The sequence below is a fragment of the Camellia sinensis genome, chromosome 14 (assembly GCF_055761805.1).
Source record: "Camellia sinensis isolate YWXY chromosome 14, ASM5576180v1, whole genome shotgun sequence".
Lineage (NCBI taxonomy): Eukaryota > Viridiplantae > Streptophyta > Magnoliopsida > Ericales > Theaceae > Camellia > Camellia sinensis.
The window spans coordinates 68,790,323-68,810,517 of NC_138974.1; the positions used below are offsets into that span (position 1 = coordinate 68,790,323).

Consider the following 20,195-nt stretch of genomic DNA (forward strand, 5'->3'; position numbering starts at 1 on the left):
ATGGAAGACAATCCCAGGTATTAGCATAACTTACTGTTAAATGTATTATGGGCTTACAGGACTTCTCTAAGATCAAGTATACAGGAGTTACTTCTTATGCCTTAGTATATGGGCATGATACAGTGTTACCTATAGAAATTATCATCAAGTCCTTAAGGGTGAGAGGTCAGGATCAGTTAGTTCTTGAGCAATACTATCAGAGTATGTGCTTGGAATTAGAGAATGTGGATGAAGCTAGAATTCTGGCATTAAATAGTATTCTTTTCCAAAAGAAGAAAGCAGCCAAAAACTATAATAAGAAATCCAAGCACATTAGCTTTGATGACGATGATTTGGTATGGAAGACAATACTCTCAATAGGGATTAAAAGCCATAAGTTTGGTAAATGGTCACCTAACTGGGAAGGATCATATCAAGTTCATAGAGTCTTGCCTTTGGGAGCATATCATTTGAAAATTTTGAATGGATATGTACATCCTAAGAAGATTAATGGCAGATATTTGAAGCCTCACTATCCAACCGTGTGGGAAACACAAGAAATATAATAAGTGCTAAATGAAAAGAACATGAAAACACTCAAATGATAAATAAGGATTTTATTTCATAATGAATTGAATATATGCAACCATAGATTGGCCTAAAAGTCAATACAATGTTTCAATTGTTTCTTTACAATAGACTCTCTACACTTAAGAGATGGGAACAACTGAATGGCTGTAACTATCTCCTGCTTTCAATCAGCTAGTCCTTGGTTAGTGATTTGCAGCTTGGTGGCAGTTCGATCTAAAGCTTGGTTGACTACTGATAACTCTTCTTCAAGCTGAGCTTTCTTCTCCAATAGTTGAGCTCGAAATTGGGAGATAGAGGAATGTTGCTCTTTCAATTCTGACACTTCAGCATGTGTTTTGGAAACAAAACTCTGATCTCTCAATAATTTCTCTTCTGCAGCCTTGGCGACATGGCATATGTTGATGTAAAAGTCAATGGTGGCTGCCGCTTGAGATAAATGATTTGAAATAGTCATGCTGGATTGCTCAACAACTTTGCTGAACTGGAGGAAACCATTCTTGATAATAGGCCTTACAAAGCTTCGAAGGGGATCCTCAAGAAAGATGTCAGCAATTCCAAACAACTGTCCAAGTCCAATGTAGGCAGGGAAGTCTTACTAATGAAGGAAGAGCTCTAAAAAATTTCTAAGAGAGAATCAGCTAGGACTAATGGCTCAGTTTCATTGCTAGCTGTTGAAGTGGTGGAAGGCACATCAAAAAAGCTAGCTAGTCTAGCTTAAAAAATGTCCACTTATTCTGTTGACATGGTTAGCACAGAAAGGGCTCTAATATGAAGAAGAGATGGCAGCATATGGATAGGAGAAGAAGATGAAGCATCCCTACCAGTATCTATAGTCTTAGCTACCAGTAGGTCAAGAGAAGAAGGACTGGAGCTAGGTAGAGATAATGGACAAGGAATTGGTGAGCTACTAGTGTCTTCTCTACGGGAATCAGCTATCACTGGAGATGAAACAATAGCTGAAGTAATAGCAGGAATTCCCTCAGAAGATGAAGGAACAGTAAGGCTTAAAGGGAGAGCAAATTGAGTAAAGTTGAAAGATAGATGAGGAAAGTATGGAGTTAAGCCAAAAGATAGGGATGCAGGAATACTTTGCCTCAAGAAATGTATAAAAAATGTAGGACCAGAGAGTGGGAGTATTATTTGAATTGGCTCTAGATTTTGAGGTCTTTCAACTTCAGATGAAACTGAAGGAGTCCTTATTGAAGGAGAAGACAGAGTAGTTATTGCTGCAAAAGAAGAAATACAAAGTAACGTTAAGTCTCAATATTAAGAATTTGAGAAAGGAAAGTGGAGACACGAAAGGAAATTACTGGTTTCAGAAGTGGTGGCAATGATGGGAGAACTACGAAGGAATAATGCTCAGCAATGTGTTGCCTTCTCGCAATTTCCCTTTGGATTGTATCAGCAACAGCAGCTTCATACCTTAGTAGTTGTTGCTACCACCTTTTTTTAGCTCTCTGGAAAACAATTATTTCTTTAAAGTGTTCCTTCTCCACTATTTTGACAACTACCTCATGAGTAGGGTCTTCGACCAAGTCAGAAGGAGAGGCAGTTATGTTCTTTCTCTTTTTTCTCTGCAGTGGTATGTCCTGCTCTTTCTCTGTCTCTTTCTCTTCAATCTATGACGTAGACTCTTCAGGAGTGAGTATTAGTTTTCTTTTCTTTTTCTACTGGTGTTTGTCTTTGAGAATAGTTAGAGCTTCATCTCTCTTGAGAGATTCTTCTTGTGGAGACCCTACACCAAGTAGTATGGATATGAAAAAAACAAACAGAAAATTCTCAAAGAAAGGAAATCTAAAAATGCATACCCTTTTTCGAAGCAGCTCTGGTAACTCTGGAATGAGAAAGTGAGATTGCAGGAATAGTCTTGTTAGCTGTAGAAGGAGAGGGGATGGTCCCGGTTTATTTTTCTTTAGCCTCAGAAGGCACACCTAACCCTATTAGTAAATCATGAGGATGTATTGCTAGATGTACTTCCATATTGATTGTCCACCAATTTTGAAAACCTTTTAAAATTGAGCAAGAGGGGAGGAATGGGGTAAATTTAAACTTACTCAAATCTTTCAACAATTTAAATGTAGCCTCCTCTAGTTTAGATTTGGGTACTCTCAGGTCTCTGGCTGTAAAATGGATATTCGAGAGACTGCAGAGTGAAATGGGAATTCCTTAAGTAAGCCCAAATTGCCTGGCAAACTGGGAGGGGCAGTATACCTCAGATATGCACTTATAAGCTCGAGGGTTTAAAATACTAATAAAAAAGTTCCTTTGGAAACAAAATAGAAACCCACATATCTTTGTGCGATGTGATGGAACACTGTCTATCAGCCAAGAATCTCTTTAGCCAAGTCGGTCCTTTATTGGCATCAAAGGGGTAAAAGAAGGTGGCAGCTGGGGAAACAGGAAGCTGGTGAAAAAAAGTAAGATAGTAGGCGAAAGAAGCAGGATAAAGGGCAATTCTAGCATACTTTTATCCATAAGTGCTAGGGTCTTGAACTAAGAACTTCAAGCACTTGGGACGTAAATCAGTAAAGTATGCAAAGAGCCAGAGTTGAAGCACCCAGAGGGGACCTCCTTAGTTGATATCAAGAGGTTTCTCACAGAATTGGGAGCAGGCTCTATAGACATGGCCTAAAAGATAAGGGGCCAAGGCTATTCGCTTCTTCAAAACAAGGGCCTTCACAAGTGGGGCAAACTCAGGCATAATTCGTTGAGATGATGTACAAAAAGGAAATTTACACAACCAATATAAAATAAAGGACAAGAGTTCTCGATCACTCACAGGGCCCTCTTTTTTATTCTCAGCCTTTACGAAGTCATTGAAGGAAGAATTCAAAGGTGGAAGAGAAAATTTAACCGAAAGGTCTGGATAGCTGGGTGCAAAGGGAGTACCGAATGGTGAAAGCCCTAAGAGATGACAGATATCAAGAATGGCGGGAGCCATCATACCACAACGAAACTAAAAAAAGTTAAAGGCCATATTCCAGAAACAAAGAGCGGCAGGAATCAAAAAGGGTCTTCAGGAATGATAAACCTGGAAAGACAAAGGGCATCGAGAATACAGAGTTCTTATAGGTCCCATTTTCTTGCAGGCACGACCCTATCATACCACTCCTCCCACTCAACCCTCAATGTTGATGAGGTCGGTTCATCCTCCAATTTCCCCAGTCAAGCCCCCCTTCATAGAGAAGAAAGTGGCTCTCCAAACAAGGGTACAAAGCGGGAAGTTTGGAGGGAACCTATTGAAAGATAGGACCTAGGACATATTCTTGTTTTTTGCTATGGCGAAGAATGAAGAGGCGTCTGTCTATGGCACTTGATCCACCAGCTTTAAATTTAGTAATTTCTTCCTCAATACATCTTTTCAAAGCCATTGTTGGGCTTATACATTCGCCAGTTGGTGCTTTCAAGAAAGAAGACTCCATTGGTAGCGAGCAGCAAGAAAGAGAGGGTCGGTAGAAATAAAGGGTTTGTGTGTTAGGCAAACGAATATATTCAAAGCACGAAATAAAAGGGTTTTTAAACCTGTGTTTGAAAAATATACCCAATCATTTTAAGTGGGTTGAATTCATAAAGAAGTGTTAAAAGTACGGATACAAAAGGTTCCCCTAAATATTGATAGTTATGGAGGGAAACGTATTTCAAAAGCTAATGTTAGCTTCGAAATAAACTATTTGGCTTTGAAGCCAAGTTTTGGCACCAAAATCAAGTGACAAACGGCTTTGAAAGCAGGAAGTCGACTTCGAAGCACATTCCACACCTAAGGGTGCAAGAATGCTCAGGTATTTGTTTACTTCAAAAGGATTAAAGACCTATTTTTAGGTTTCTTGATGAGAGTAAAATCCTTTGGAGCAAAATTTGAAATACCTTACGGCTAGAATTTGTTTGTTCTAGGTTTCAAACCAATAGATGGTTTGGTAGTATACAGAAGAAATCATTTTTTTAGAATAAAACAGTGCAGTTCTTAAAAGAGGTTTCCATATGTTGAAAAATATAGACTGTTTGTTCGAAACGAAATTAATTGATTTGAAATTACTTGATTGTATCAACCATATGTTGGGGAATTGGATATGATCAAATCAAGTTTTCGAATGGCAAAATTGGTGAATTCGAACTCTGATTCTGAAAGGAAACTGACAAAAGTTGTAAATTGCACTCCATAAGTTGGAAAAGTTCAAATTGGGTTTCCATTATTTCATTGGGTATGATTGAATCGAGATTCGAAGGATAAAATTATTGAATTCTAAGCCCTAAGTTTGTTTGTCTTTGACAAATGGGGAAAAATCAACCCATGCCAAATAAAGAAGAAAAAAAAAATATCTTAGCTTTATTAAGACAAAAGTAATTATATCAGAAGCCTTCTTTGGCTACATATTCGAGTTCATAAAAATAAGGAATAGAATAAATGACAAGGTCATAGAACTTGTTCCAACTATGGTCAATGAACTTCTGTTCTTTCTTTATTCTATTTTCTATCTTTTCCAGGCTAGGCTGCTGAAGTTGATATGCTCTTACTTGATAAAAAAGTTTTTCGGCCTTTTTTTCAAACTCTATTTTTTTCAACCCTTGTTCTATCTCATCCATGTCCAAGTCATTCCAGTATGCAGAGTCTTTATTCTTGAAATCATCATATTCATCGATGAGGTTTTCTGCTTCATACCGGGTATGAACTCGACGGGCTAAGATTTGATCCAAAGATCGAGTAGTGGCCACAGAAATGTGATGCCAATGAAGAAGTAGTAGGAGTTGGTCTAAAAATATTTGTAGCTCTGCTTGGGCGATAGGGTTAAGAATATGACCCCGGGTCATAACATCACAAGCCCATCGAAAGTTCTTGAGAGGAACATCGTCCTCGAGAACATTAAAGGGCAAGTGAGAAAAGGCCACAAGCAGAAGTTGGACTTGCTGTCACTAATATTTAGTAGTACAAGATGGAGGGTGATAGAAGGGGAAAAACTAGTCCTCAAAGAGAGTATTTCTCAGTTCCTCTATCCAGTGAGGGTTTTGCGGAAGAGAAGGTGCAGGAGCTTCCATCTCGAAAGAAGGAGGAAATTGGGGGTTGTTGACAATATCAAGCCAATCAGAAGAGCAAAGCTTTTCCTTCTGGGCTAAGAATGACGGCTATACCCTTGAGTTTCTTCTAGACGACGGACAGCTTGTACTATCTTCGTAGGTATGAATGTTACGAGTAAGTTGTCTTCCAAACGGCGTCGGCAGTCAATGGGTACATATGGGTAAACCACTGATCTCCGAGCAAAGTAAGGGAAAGTTAGAGGATCAACAAATTCGACGAAATGATGATTGATTCGCTCTCTTAACTTGGACTCCTCAGGTTCTAGCCAGTTTCTCCAACCAGAAGCCCCAGAAGAAGAAGAAACTGCAGCCTCATCCCACGCAGAAGGTTTTGGGTTAGAGGAAGAGCTTTCAATATCCATGTTTGCAAAATTTTAGGTTAAAGAATTGTGGACAATAGGTTCGTAATCCAAAGATTGATAGTTTGCAAAAGCTTCCATGACTTGAATATAGGAAGGTGGATAAATGTGGCTAATCAACGCATGAAGATTCTTTCGAGGACGAACAACATTATCAAATAACTCTTCATAGGCTTGATTGAGGTAAGAAAAGGTCTTCTTGGCCATGAGAGCTGAACTAGTCATTTTGAATACTAAGATAGTGGGAATGTTCAAACGATAGAAAAGAATTTAATGCAAATGTTCATTGATGAATGACGGTTGCATTTTTGAAAATGCAAAGCCCATGCACGTTTTAAGACGTGGGTAAAATACCTTGATCCACTAATATCACCAAGTATTGGGTATATTAGTGCGAGGGGTAATGTTGGCTACATATTTTGTATAAGCCAATCATAGTTCAACACGTGACAGGATGAGGGCAATACGGGAAGACAATTTAAATCTTCAATCATAATCACACACGTGGTAGTTAGTATTGGTTATTGTAAATTTGCATAGCACTGGGATATAAGATGATGTGGCTTTAATGGTTACTCATATATTTAAATTCAAAATCGGGAGGGAAACCTAATTGCTGACATGGCATAGTGGAGCTAACTGTAAGGAAACATGATTAGCGATCATGAAGGGATGGTTCAACGGTTAGAAATTCATTTCGACGGTTGTCATTGAGAAGTATAAATAGTAGAGAAGGCCCCAGAAAGAAGCCCCAGACTCAGATCCAAAAAATCAATTTTATTTACTTTATTTCTAGTTTTTACATTTCTTACTCTTTACATTTCTGTACTTTATATTCCTGTACTGCACTTCATTCATAGGAGTAGTTTCAAGTAGCTTGTTGCAGTAAACCTCTACGAGGCTGAATTGGATCATTGTAAGTCTTTCATTTTACTTAATGAAATGCTACAATTGTTCTTCATTTAGTCATTATTTGCTTAATTCTCCTAAACAAAGCCACTAGTAAAAGTCCTCTTCATTAAGGCTGAAAGAACTAAAACACAATTATCTGATAATTGGTTGGCAATTAATCTTCTGTAAGGACTAATTGATCCTTACTGGTACGTTTAAAATTATAATAATAACCTTCGAAAGCCAAAAAACCAACAATTATATTTTAAGTTTATTTATGTTCCATGTCTACACACAAAAGAAGTTCTTTGTGATACTTTGCTTGAGTGTATAATGGATTGGAATATTAATAGAAAAATTTCTACTGTTATTATTGATAATTGCTCCACAAATAATGCCATGATTACCATGTTGATGGATAAATTGAGTAACACATCGCTTTTGTTGGGTGGTACTTTGTTTCATATGCGTTGTTGTGCGTATATTTTGAATTTGATTGTGAGAGATAGATTAGATGTCATACGAATGGGTGTGGAGAAAATTCGAGAGAGTGTAGCTTATTGGACAATAACGCCAAAAAGACAAGAAAAATTTGAAGAAATAGTCAATCAATTGCGTAATCCACATACTAAGAAATTAGGACTTGATTGTGCAACTAGGTGGAATTCAACCTGCTTGATGCTTTAGACTGTCTTATTATATAAGGATGTCTTTTCTCGGTTGAAGATTAAAGAGCCTCAATATAAGACCGTGCCAAGTGAGCAAGAATGAGAGTTTGCTAGAGAGATTAGTGGGAGGTTTAAAATATTTTTTTCTATCACAGAGTTATTTTCTGGTACTAAATATCCCACAACCAATGTGAGATTAGGATGACACTATCTCAATGGCTCTCTTGTGAAATTGAAGTGATTAGAGCAATGGCATCAAAAATGGTTGAAAAATTTGATAAATATTGGTTAGTGATACATAGTGTTATTGGAGTTGCTGTTGTGCTTAATCCTAGCAATAAGATGAGTGTATTGAAGTTTTATTTTGAAAAACTTTATCGAGACAAAGCTGAAGGTAAAGTTGAAGTTGATAGAGTTTGTCAGCTTTGTTATGATTTGTTGCAAGAGTATTAGCACCGAGTTGGTATGGAGACCGATGTTGTTGGTGACTCTTTTATTCATCCAGAAATTGTTACAGAGACCCTTTCAGAGTTTGATTTGTTTGTTAGTAGAAAAAGAAGTAAAAAAATGAAGAATGTAAGATCAGAGTTGGACCATTATCTAGAAGATGATGTTTTGCCAAGAACTTTAGGTTTTGATGTTTTGAATTGGTGGAAAGCCAATGGACCAAAGTATCTGACCTTACAGGCAATTGCTAGGGATATTTTAGCTATTCCTATATCCACTGTTGCTTTTGAGTCAGCATTTAGTACTAGTGGAAAGTTGGTGAGTCCACATCATAGTAGACTTCATCTAAACACATTAAAAGCATTAATGTGTGCACAAAGTTGGTTGTGGGGTGCAGAGATAAAAGGTACTCATATTATTATTTCATCCAATCTACATATTATTATTTCACTTTTATATTACCATCGAATAATTTCAATATTGAATTTATATTATTTATTTTTTAGGAAATTCAACATTGAAATCAGTGGGCTATGCGACAATATGATGATGATGAAATCGACTCGGATGAGTCGTGTGCCACTTTTGTGTTAGTTGTCATCTTTTTTCTTTTGATTGTTAACATTTTTTACATCTTATTATTAGTATTGATTTTTTTATTTTATTTTTTGTTATTTAATAGGAATTCAAGTTGAAGGAGATGATGAAAGTTGTAATGTGGTTTGAAAGATGATGAAAGTTGTTTTGGACAAACAAACTTGTTTTTTATTTTGTAATGGATTTTTTTTTTAATATTTATTTTTTGGATAGCCTATCCCATGCGGGCTGTGCTTGGGACTAATTATTATGTTTGCAACTTGTTGAATTTTCCTTTTTGTGGGCTGTTGGATTGAATATGCTATTTCAGTTGACAGATTATGGCTGCTGGATGGAATCTGTCAACTTGTTGAATTTTTTGGGTAGATTATGCTATGCTACTGACAGATTATGTTGTTATGCTATTGACAAATTATGTGAACTTGTACAGATTTTTTAATTTGCTATTTAGTTTAGCTTGACAGATTATGTTGACAGATTCTCCTAATAGTTGTATTGACAGATCACAGATTATGCTATGCTATTGACAGATTATTTGAAAATATGTACAAATTTTTTAATTTGCTATTGAGTTTAGCTTTGACAGATTATTTGAAAGTATGTACAGATTTTTTAATTTGCTATTGTGTTTAGCTTTGACAGATTATGTTGATAGATTCTCTTAATGATTGTATTGACAGATTATAGATTATGCTATGCTATTGAAAATATGTACAGATTTTTTAATTTTAAAATATGTGTTGATTATTTGAAATATGTACAGATTTTCTTAATATGTACAAATTCGCTTAATAGGATGTTTAAAAAATTTAAAAATATGTACAGATTCTTTTAATTTTAAAACATGTAAAGATTCTCTTAATATGATGTTTAAATATTTTTTTTGAAAATTTTTTTTTCTATAATTCGGGGAATTTGCGGGGTCGGGAATACCCAATCCTCGATCGGGGGCGAGCGCGGAGGGGCGATGGGGTCTCTGCTGGGGATCGGGGGCGGGGACGGAAAATTTTTCACTATCGGGGATCGAGGACAGGAAGTGTAGTCCCTGGCCCCGCCTCGCCCCACCCCGCCCCATTGCCAATCCTATGTCTAAATGCCACAGGACCTAAACCTGTTCGTTGGCCTGATATTGAGTTTTACCTATTGGGCCATAAATAAATGACCGTTTGGGCCACCCAGGACAATGGTGGATTGGGCTTTCCTGGCCATGTGGGTCATGCCCATCAAATAATATTTTTTGGTGAAAATGTAATTTGATATAGATGTGATAAATGAACTAGATCTCATTTTTACCATTTAGTAAATTGTTGAAGATACTCTTAGCCCTAGACTTATGGTACCAACTAAAAAAGCTTTTTTTATTTTTTATTTTTTATTTTTTATTTTTTAAATTGTATTTTTTTTCTAATTTTTATAAATTTTTTGGTCCAATTTAAAAGGATTTAAAAAGTAAACAAATTTCTAAAAACTAAAAACAATTAATTTTTTTTTACTTTTTAAAAAAATTTAAGGTCTTCTAATCTAATAGAATTTAAAATTGAAAAGTTTAAAATAAATAAAGTTCACAACAAAAATTTAACAAATAACCTGCTAATTTTTTATTTTTTATTTTTTATTTTTTATTTTTTGTCAAACCTCCTCTCACTTGAATTGTTGGTTCCATTTTTTTATTCTATTTTATTTTATTAATAAAAGGACAAAAGGGACAATTAATGCATGATAATCCTAGATATGTTAGCTCTTTTATCAATGCATTGTCAATGAGTATTCAGTCTGTAATTTTAAAGCACCATATGATTTTCAAGCCCCATATGATTTTCGGTAGTGCTATATTATCATACCTATAATATTATTATTGATCTCATTTATTATATAAATTATAAATGTTTAAAATTTTTAAAATTATACTTTATTATTTATTAGTATATTAATTAATATACCAATTAATATATACAATATTATTCTATGATTTTATTTATATAGTGTGTGAAATCAATTACTTAATAAAAAAAAAATTATGAATAGATTACATTGATTTTACAATTGGAAGTAGTGGCCAACGCATCTCTCCTCCACTCAGTTGAGCAGATGTCGATTTTCAGAGGTGTCAATTTGCTTCAACTCATTGCGTTGTATTCCAATAGACACTTTGCCTCTTGTGTGTGCAGGTGAATGATGTCCATTTGTGTGCTCTAATGGTGAGTCTCTTTTTATGAGTTGAGTTAAATCTAATCAACAATTAATTATTCTGGAACCAAGACTTACGGATGTTATGATGTCCTCATGAAACATTCTTTTTTTATTCAAAAAAAAAAAAATTAAAAGAGATTATATTGATTCACATGGTTAAGCAAACACAAAATGATCAATTTAATACATCGTGTTATAATTTTTTATTAATCTAAAATATCATTGTTATTCATTTACATTTACTTTTAATTGTAATGGTTAGTTATTTACCGTTTACACATGTTACAGTGCCCTCGTTTGGCATGATGAGTTGCGAGATTAAAAAATTAAAATAGTTACAAAAAATTAATAAAATAAAATATGATATTTAAATTATAATTATTTTAATTTTTCTCTTATAATAATTAAAAAAATCAAAAAATCTATTTCAAGCGAAACTTTTTAGCTCAAGCTAAAATAATTAAAAGTAAAAAAACTAACCCACTTTTCAAACGAAGCCAATATCACCATTTCATTTACATCATATTAATGAAATTGATAAAAAAATGACATAAATTTTTGTGATATATTTTTAACAATATAGTTAAAAGGGAAGAAATCAAAATAAAATTTTAATGAAAGTGAAAGAAAGTGTAGGGACATAGGTGCCTTGAAAAATATTGCAGGTAAATGATTGGTTGTTACAATTAAAAATTAAAAAATTTCAATAAAAGTTTAATAAAAATATATAAATTGAATTAGAGTGTGTTGTTGGGCCTCGGTAGGCTCACCACGAAACCCAAATTGATATTCACTGTGTAAGTTCATCGAGTACTTTATCTTTATAAAAATTTATATTGGTTAGATATCGCTACTCATTCGATTAGATTACATTTGTGTCAATAGTAAGTACAATTTTAAAAATAAATTATTAACACAAATATCATATAATTAAGTGGCTATTAACATTTAATCAACATAATTTTTTATAAAAATAAAATATTCAACAAACCTTATACATTAGATAATTCAAATTATTAAAATAAATTTAAAATAGGCCGAATTGAACTGCCCAGTTAAAATTCCAAATTGAAGAGGTTCTAGTTAATTTTTTACTTTCTTAAAGTGTGTAGTAACTTTAATTTCGCCAACATGTTTAATCATTATATTTGTTAATCGGCATGCGACTGTAATTATTAATCTCGGACTAAACTTTGGGCCCCTTAATGCAGTACCATGACACATTTATGGAGTGTTTTGACGTATTGAAAAGGGACTAAAAATGAAATAATTATTTTGGTAATAAAAAAAATTATACAAAAAATAAAATTATTATTTATTAATTTAAAAGAATGATCATTTTTTCAAAAAACTAGAGTATAGCTATTTTGTTCTTATTTAAAATTATTTTTGCGGACCAAACACTAATTTAAAGCAAGTTTGTGGATCAAGGTGGTAAGCTTACATACATTAGAGTACAATTCTACTTAAATTTTCATACTTTTACAATCTATACTATTATATAATGTTTTCCCTATCTAAAAAAATATGTATAATGTGTATACTCAAACTTGGTATTTAAGTTCTGTTGGAGCATTGTAATATTATAAATTTTTTATTTGTTTTGAGATCATTCACATAATCTATGAACTAATATATCACTCGTGCTATGCACGGAATTAAATTAAAAAAAATATTTATAATTATATCAAACATTTTTTTAACATTATTAGTATAAAATATACGTAATTTTGAAAAAAGAAATATTGACATTTCATAATTAAAGTAGTAAAAATAAAAATTTATTACATTGGTTCAAAATTCACTGAATAAATAAAATATGTTCTACTAAAATCTAAATTGTTGTGAGTCTTTTATCAGCATTCTTGTATTATCAACATGATAGTTAGTGTTATAATTAATAAACAACACATATATTATGTATTTATAAATATTATAAAGTAAAAATGTTATACTTACATATTATATATATATATATATATATATATATATATATATATATATATTACCTTTTAAAAGGTATAAACATTGTTCAGACCAATTTACATTTAAAACAAAGGTCACGCACGGTGCACAATCTAATTGATGTTGCATTGTTAGTACATGTATGATAAATGCATAGGCACAGTCTTGGCATGACGCAATGTAATCTTTAATCATTCTAACTCCATTATCCTGTAAAATTTTAGAATTATAACATTGTATTTGAAAATGCAGGAATAAGTTATTTATAATAAATTATATAATTTCCTACCTTAGATCTCATATTCTTCAAATATGATAGTTGACATCGCAAGATAAATTATATAATTTCCTACCTTAGATCTCATATTCTTCGAATATGATAGTTGACATCGCAAGATAAATTCTGCTCGTTTATCTTGGACAGTGAGATTTATTGAACCGGTATTGTCTAACCACAATGTTAACATTGTATTTAATAAATAAATAAATAAACACTTGTTAAAAGAAAATATTGTATTTAATAAAAAATTATAACACTTGTTAAGTTTGAATTATTATTGTACATAACAATTATTTACGTAAAGGAAATCACCTCGTTATAATATCAATATCATCATGTATGCAGTGATGACAAATAATATGACCATAATGATATTCAATTTTTTGGTAGCAACTTTTGCATAAATCAATCCAAATATTGTCAACATCAATTTGTTCGATATACCCAAGTATTCAAAAATATGAAACCTATAAAATATTTGGAAAAACATAAATTATTCCCTATCTGTAAACGAATATATATATACATATCGTTTAACTTTCATTACTTGAGATCCGTGGTGAAGCCAGAAAATTAAGTTAGAAGGGGTACTTATTAATTATAATTTTTTATTTTAAAAAAAAATCATGAGCAACATTAAGATAATAATAATTTTATGAGATAAATTTAAACATAAAAAATTACATATTCATTATTAATAAGAACAAATCAAAATTCTATAATAGTGTGGAATAGCTCGGTGTGGAATGATGATGTAAGTTTGTAATTTTAGCACAAAAAATTATAGATCAAAATTCCTAATTTTAAAAAATAAAAATACATCATTTATAACATAAATTATTATAAAATTTATTTAATTTTTATTTGACAGAAAAATATTAAAGAGATGACATTACTTATAAATGATGTGTTTTGAATGAAAATTATTTAACAGTCTTAGAGTACCATATGGCGTTGCCTACGTGATACTCAAGGTATAGAAAATCATAAATCACATTAAGTAGTATGTCAACTACTTGAAAATAATGAGTTCATTATATCCAATCTATAATATTTTTTACTACACTATTTATTTAAACTACTACATAAATAATATCACATAGTATTCCCAAAGTATTAAATAACTACTTGTTATGAACAACACAATAAACTCTTAGCCAAAGAACATGTTAAGGAAAAAAAAAAAAGAATACATTTTATACATGACAATAATCCAAAAAAAAAAAATTCAAAATTGAGGGGGGAGGACATGACCCCCCTAGCCCTACTGTGCCTCCGCCCCTGCTTAGGATGATAAGTGTGAAGGTGTGCTGGAATGAAGATTGTAACTTACCGATTTTGAAGATTGTGTTGGAATGATGATTGTAACTGTGAAGGTGTCAACCTTTCATGCTATAAAAAAAATTAATATAATAAATTTGGAATGAATATTTAATCAATTGTAAAGTAAAAAATAAAAACAGAAAAATAAAAACACACAAATATCTCTATTGATACCTATTTATCTTTCAACATAAAAATAAAAACACACAAATATCTCTATTGGTACCCATTTATTTTTTAACAGAAAAATAAAAACACAAATAATTCCATGCATAATATGGGTGATATGGTAGTTAATATTTGTATTGTGAAAGAGAAGATTAAATAATCTATTACTTGACTAAAAAAGTTTTTAAAAAACACAGAGATTGTCATAATTCATACATTTTTTTTTCTCATAATGGGAGTGTACAAAAACTCAATCACAAATTAAGTTAATTAATATTTAAAAAATATAAATATTTTTTTGTTCAAAAAATGCAGTGAGTTAAAGACCCAATTACAATTTTTTTAAAAATTATTTCAGCATACAATCTAATCATTAGAAAGTATAGAGATTATCACAATCCAAATAAATTTTTTTTCTAACCATGTGATCGAAATGGAGTGTAGAAAAACACAATTATTTAAAAAATAAAATTACAGTGTGATCAAAATGGAGTATAAAAAAACACAATCACATTTTTGCTTATATAAAAAAAAAAAAAAACAATGAAGTCAATTAGTAATTAAAAAACACGAATTTTTTTTCTTCAAAAAACATAGTGAGTTAAAAATTCAATCATAAATTAAGTTAATTGATAATTAAAAAGCACAATAATTTTTTTATTTTTTTTTTTGCAAAAAATACAGTGAGTCAAAAAATCTAATTATAATTTTTTTTAAGTTTCAGCCTTCTGGTGTAGTGGCAGTAGTAGTGGAGTTTGAGCAGTGGCGGTGACAGACGACATCCTCGGCAGTGGTAGTGGTTTTATGCTTGAGGCAGACCTTTTATCCTTAGGTTGGAGTCCAAACCACATCTACAAGTAAATCTGGTATTCTCAAACCGCTACTGTTTTTTGAGATTTTTTGTAATTTGTATTAGAATTTTTCTTTTGTTGTTCTTGTAATTTATTTTTTCTTTTAATATATTGCCTATTTTTCTGGTTCTAAACAAAACAAAACAAAACAAAATATATGCTTTATTTTTAAAAATATACGGTCTATTTTTAAAAATATACTTATTGTTTATTTTTTTTAGAGACAAATATATATGGGTTAATTACGGGCCAGTCCTATTAAGTGGACGTAAATATCATTTGGTGGGGGATTAGCATCCTCCTGTACATGGGAACAAGTTTTGCTGCAAGGTCCAGTGGTAGGACTTGGCCCTGAACCAACAGGGCTATCCATAAGCCCAAAACAACCAATTAGTTAAAAGTCCTACTTCTCCACTTGCTGATTGGTTTTTCTCTCCTATTTATTTGAGGACTTCTCCCTCCTACTTTGATAATTGTATATTTTTGTAATTTCCCTATTTATGATGTAAAAAGAATAGAACAAGCCATAAAATTGAATTTCTACGTCCAATTTTCGATCAATTGTTAACTTATTGTGTTGGGCCCTTTGACATGTTTTAGGTCAGATAGTAGGATATATGAAGTTGAATTTTTACCAAGCGACAGTGTTATCATGTATTTGGTTACTCAAAATCATTTCCGGATGAATGGGAATTCAATGCGCATTTTCAGATTCGTAAAAATGGCTTTAGGTGAGTTTCCTACACATTTGTGAAATGTGTTTATCCCACATAGGAAAGGCTTAAGGATTTATATGAGTATATAAACTCTACATTGCCATACTTGAGATGGGTCCTAAGGGGCACCCTAAGTTTTGAAATAAGGGGAGTTATGGACAAAGTATGCTTTGACCAAAACCACCACACGCGTGCGTGCCGCCATCCACCCGACCGAGCCGGGTGCATGGTGTGGGCCGGAACTTTAATTTTTTGGATAAAATTCATTTGAATTTTTTCAAATTCTTGCCGAAAAGTTTGAAATCCTTATGGAAATAATTCAAAATTAGCGCCAAAATTTCAAATTCAAATTTCCAAATTTTCAAATTTCGATTGTCTCTTTTCCGAACTGCTGTCATTCCGGTCGTAACTTTCTAGCCTTGTCCGAGCAGCCACAAAGGTCTACCCGAACAGGTGCATGGTTAGCTATAAATAGCCTGCCATTCCAGCATTTCAATCCATCCAATTTTTCTGAGCATTTCTTCATTCTTCTTTCTTTCTGTCCTCTTGTCTTCCTACATATATTTAACATATAATCTTTAGGAAAAGAAAGAAAGAGTTACAACATAGTTTTGGTTTGCCAAACTTGGTTTTATAGTGCTACAAATCAAGTAGTAGTCGTTGCATCTTGAGAAGTAGACGCTAGTAAATCTTGAAGCACCGGAGCGAGGGCGAAATCTACTTTATGGAGATTGTATCCAACACAAGTCTCGACTTAAAATTTCTATAAGCAATTAATTCAGAATATAATTTATTTAATTATTTTCTAAATTATTTAATTTTTTGTTGTTAATTTTATTTACATTTTCACACATGCACACAACCACTAGGAAATAACACCAATTGCACCTTTTCGAACATCATTTTGTCTCCAAATTATCAGGTTAATGCCATCAGGAATTGCTCTACTTAAATCTGCATCACCGTTGAGCAATGCACATCCATATAAAGTAACCCATCTTTTCCAGCAATAGATAACCATGTATATAGCTTTCCAAGCAAATGCGTTTATCATTCTTTTGCTATCAGAAACTCCTTCACATTCCACAAAATTCCCTTGTCATATGGATTTGTAAACCTTGTTTCACTTTCACTTGAGGTTTTTCCCTAGACAAAAAGAATAATTCAAAGACCAATTTTGGTATAGATGGTTAAACAACATACAGAGCCACTAGAACTATGAACTAAAAATACTCGATTCAGACTGGACAATCAGATGGAACTCTGGATAACTCTTCTAGTTTATTTGCGTAAAAATAGTGTCTACAGTCACAATACTGTAGCAGATCGAGCCAAGCAGCGAGAAGTTCCTAAGGAGGTTTCGGTTGCCGGAGAATGTTAAGGTGGATGAAGTGAAGGCTAATATGGAGAATGGGGTGCTGACTGTGACTGTGCCTAAGGTGGAGGAAAAGAAGCCTGAGGTTTAAGTCCACTGACATCTCTAGCTAAAGACTAACATGGTCATATTTTCTCATGCTTTGTTTTCACTGTATTCTTATTAAATTAAAAATTATTGTGTGTGAGAGGGTGGCGTGTAAGAATATCTCCAATTGATCATCAGATATTCCATTAAATTTGAGTAAAAATTTGATCTGATATGATACACTTCAATCCTTTCATCAAATCTGGTTGGTCAATCGTCTGTCTAAAGTAAATTTTCATCAAATTCATCCCAAAATTGGTTGTTTGGGAGAATGTCCAGGTGGACATCTGGCTCAACAGTCACCTATAAATTTGATGAAAAAAGTACCACTTCTGTGGATGTTGATTTCCGACCTTACCACCAAACAAAGAACTTAGCTGGAAAGCACTAGCAGAATAGATTAAACCAAGGACCTGCAAACAAGAAGATAAGAATACCACGGTGGCTCGTCCACTCGGGGGCACTCCGATGATCAAGTCAGTCACTTATCTCTCAAAGATATTAACTCAATTAACAGTGCACAAGTAAAAGCATATCTTAGACCCATGGAGGTGCCTCACTTTTATAGCTAGTAGTGCCCTCGTCCCCTAAAAGTCTCACTTCATAGGACTCAAGCACAACGCTTATCTCAGATTCTTAGTTAGATATGGATAAACTACTCAAGAGCCTCATCCCTATATGAACTAAGCACTTCACTTATCTAGGATTCTTGTTCTCTATCAAAACATCTTGGATTCCGGCATTACCGCATCATATCTCGACAATATCACAATCACCTTGGCAATCTTACTCGTCCATGTGGTATCTCAGCTAACACCTAGGCCATGTGACACGACCCCAAAAATACGTCCCCACAACTACACCTAGGTTCTGTTACTTCGGCCACTTGAGATGATAGAACCTATATCATTTGATCTCCTAACATGTCAACTAGACAACGCGCTAGAGATATTCTTCCAACTAAGATCATGACTCATCGGCGTCAAGTGTCCACTCATCAAAACCCAAGAACCGAAATGTTCTTTCTCATCTAAGAACAATATCTTAATCGAGATCCATTACTAGCCAAGACCATGACTCATTAGTTCAGGAATATCAAAAACCCCAGTTGCGATGAGCTGTCACGCCATAATTACCCCAACCGTTTTATCCATGTGTCATCACTAGAGTGGATCGTACGCAACAGACGCATTGTATCAATCCTATCCCACGCCACCCAACGTCAACATGGGCACGTCTCCCTATGCAGTTAAATCATTAGCTTTCCCACCCTTTTGAATTCTAACAAACACTTTCCTTCTCTCTTTTCTCTTCATTCTGCAATCACAACCCCCTCTCATACTTTCTCTCTCTAAAATTCCCTTAAACCACCATTGTTGCCTTTCCATGTTCTCTGCAACTCCACTGATCAACCATCTTCGGCAAGAAATCACCCATTTTATTTCGATCTGTTTCGGCAATCTAGACTTGTAAGTTCTAAAACTCTTCGCCTACTATATTTATCTCTTGTATTCTTCATGTTTTTGAATACTTGTCTCATGAAATTCTTGCTTTAATTATTAACATTGCACACGTTGCACTTATGGTCAAATTTTTATCACTTTTTGTTCGATATATCTCCATTCCTGAAATCTGCCTAAATTGCATTCCTAGATTATTCAAACTCACACATTTGTTACATTAGAAGATGTCATTACATTTTTTATTATTTTCTGAATCGGCCTTTATGTCATTCATTGTTTCCAGATTGCCTCATCTAATTCTTGCTCATTTTTATTTGCCCTTACATATTTTAGACTAGGAATTGGGATTTGCCAGTACACTAGGAAAACTAAAACTAACCGTTCCCAAAACCTTCTTCAATAACTTAATAGAATCTTGAACCCAAAACACATTAGGGTCTGAACCAACAATCCTAAGTATCCATTCATTTAGCCGAGATAATAGGGATGTTCAAATGGAGGGTAGATTTCCCTAGCAAACTAGAGTATTTTCACCAAGAGTTTAACATTCCAGCCGATGTCCACATTAGGCTAGCCGGTGAGAACGACTCTATCATGCTTGGAGAGAACTATATGTCTTTTCCCATGGTGTCAATTGTTGAGGGTGAAATTAGGTTCCCCCTTAACATCTGTGACGACCCCGCCACGTATAATATTTTGCATTTAATTAATTCTTATTCTGATTTAATTGTGGCATTCTCAATAAGGTGAAATTGACGAATTGAATTATTTTAATTTCAAGTATTGGACCATATGAGAGTTTAATTAAATATCTGATTCAGTTTAGTAAATTTGAAATTTTATTAATTGGTTCTGAATTGGAGTTGATTAAGTTATAAAAAGAAAAAATAAATAAATAAATAAACAAAAACGGAGCAAGTGGCACGTAGTGTGGTGAGTCACCAGGTTAGATAAGAATGAAATTATGGTGATAAATTTGAAGGAGCCACGTGTTGAGCTGTGGCTTAGGGCTCACTATTTTCCTCCCTATTTAGGGAGGAGATGTTAAGTTAAGGAAGAAAAACAAAAACAAAGAAAGGGGAAGAAAATATGGGTGAGGAAAAAAAATAATTAAGAAGTAAAGAAGGTCCTTGAAGGATGGAAAGAAAGAGTAAGGAATTAATCTTAAGATGAGT

The 20,195-nt window shown here is 33.2% G+C and overlaps 2 protein-coding genes across 3 annotated transcripts in view; one reads left to right on the forward strand and one right to left on the reverse strand.

Annotated features, from left to right (window-relative positions):
- The window catches only part of LOC114290822 (uncharacterized), a 90,127-nt gene that overhangs the window by 24,929 nt on the left and 45,003 nt on the right, over positions 1 to 20,195 (reverse strand). The gene's annotated exons all lie outside the window — the stretch shown is intronic.
- LOC145807060 (zinc finger BED domain-containing protein RICESLEEPER 2-like) lies at positions 7,224 to 7,577 on the forward strand. The gene has a single exon (XM_082904977.1). It carries the CDS (start codon positions 7,224 to 7,226, stop codon positions 7,575 to 7,577), a length of 354 nt encoding a protein of 117 aa, XP_082761103.1.

Coding starts and splice junctions, on each gene's coding strand:
- LOC145807060 (XM_082904977.1), top strand. CDS start 7,224: ATGGATTGGAATATTAATAGAAAAATTTCTACTGTTATTATTGATAAT.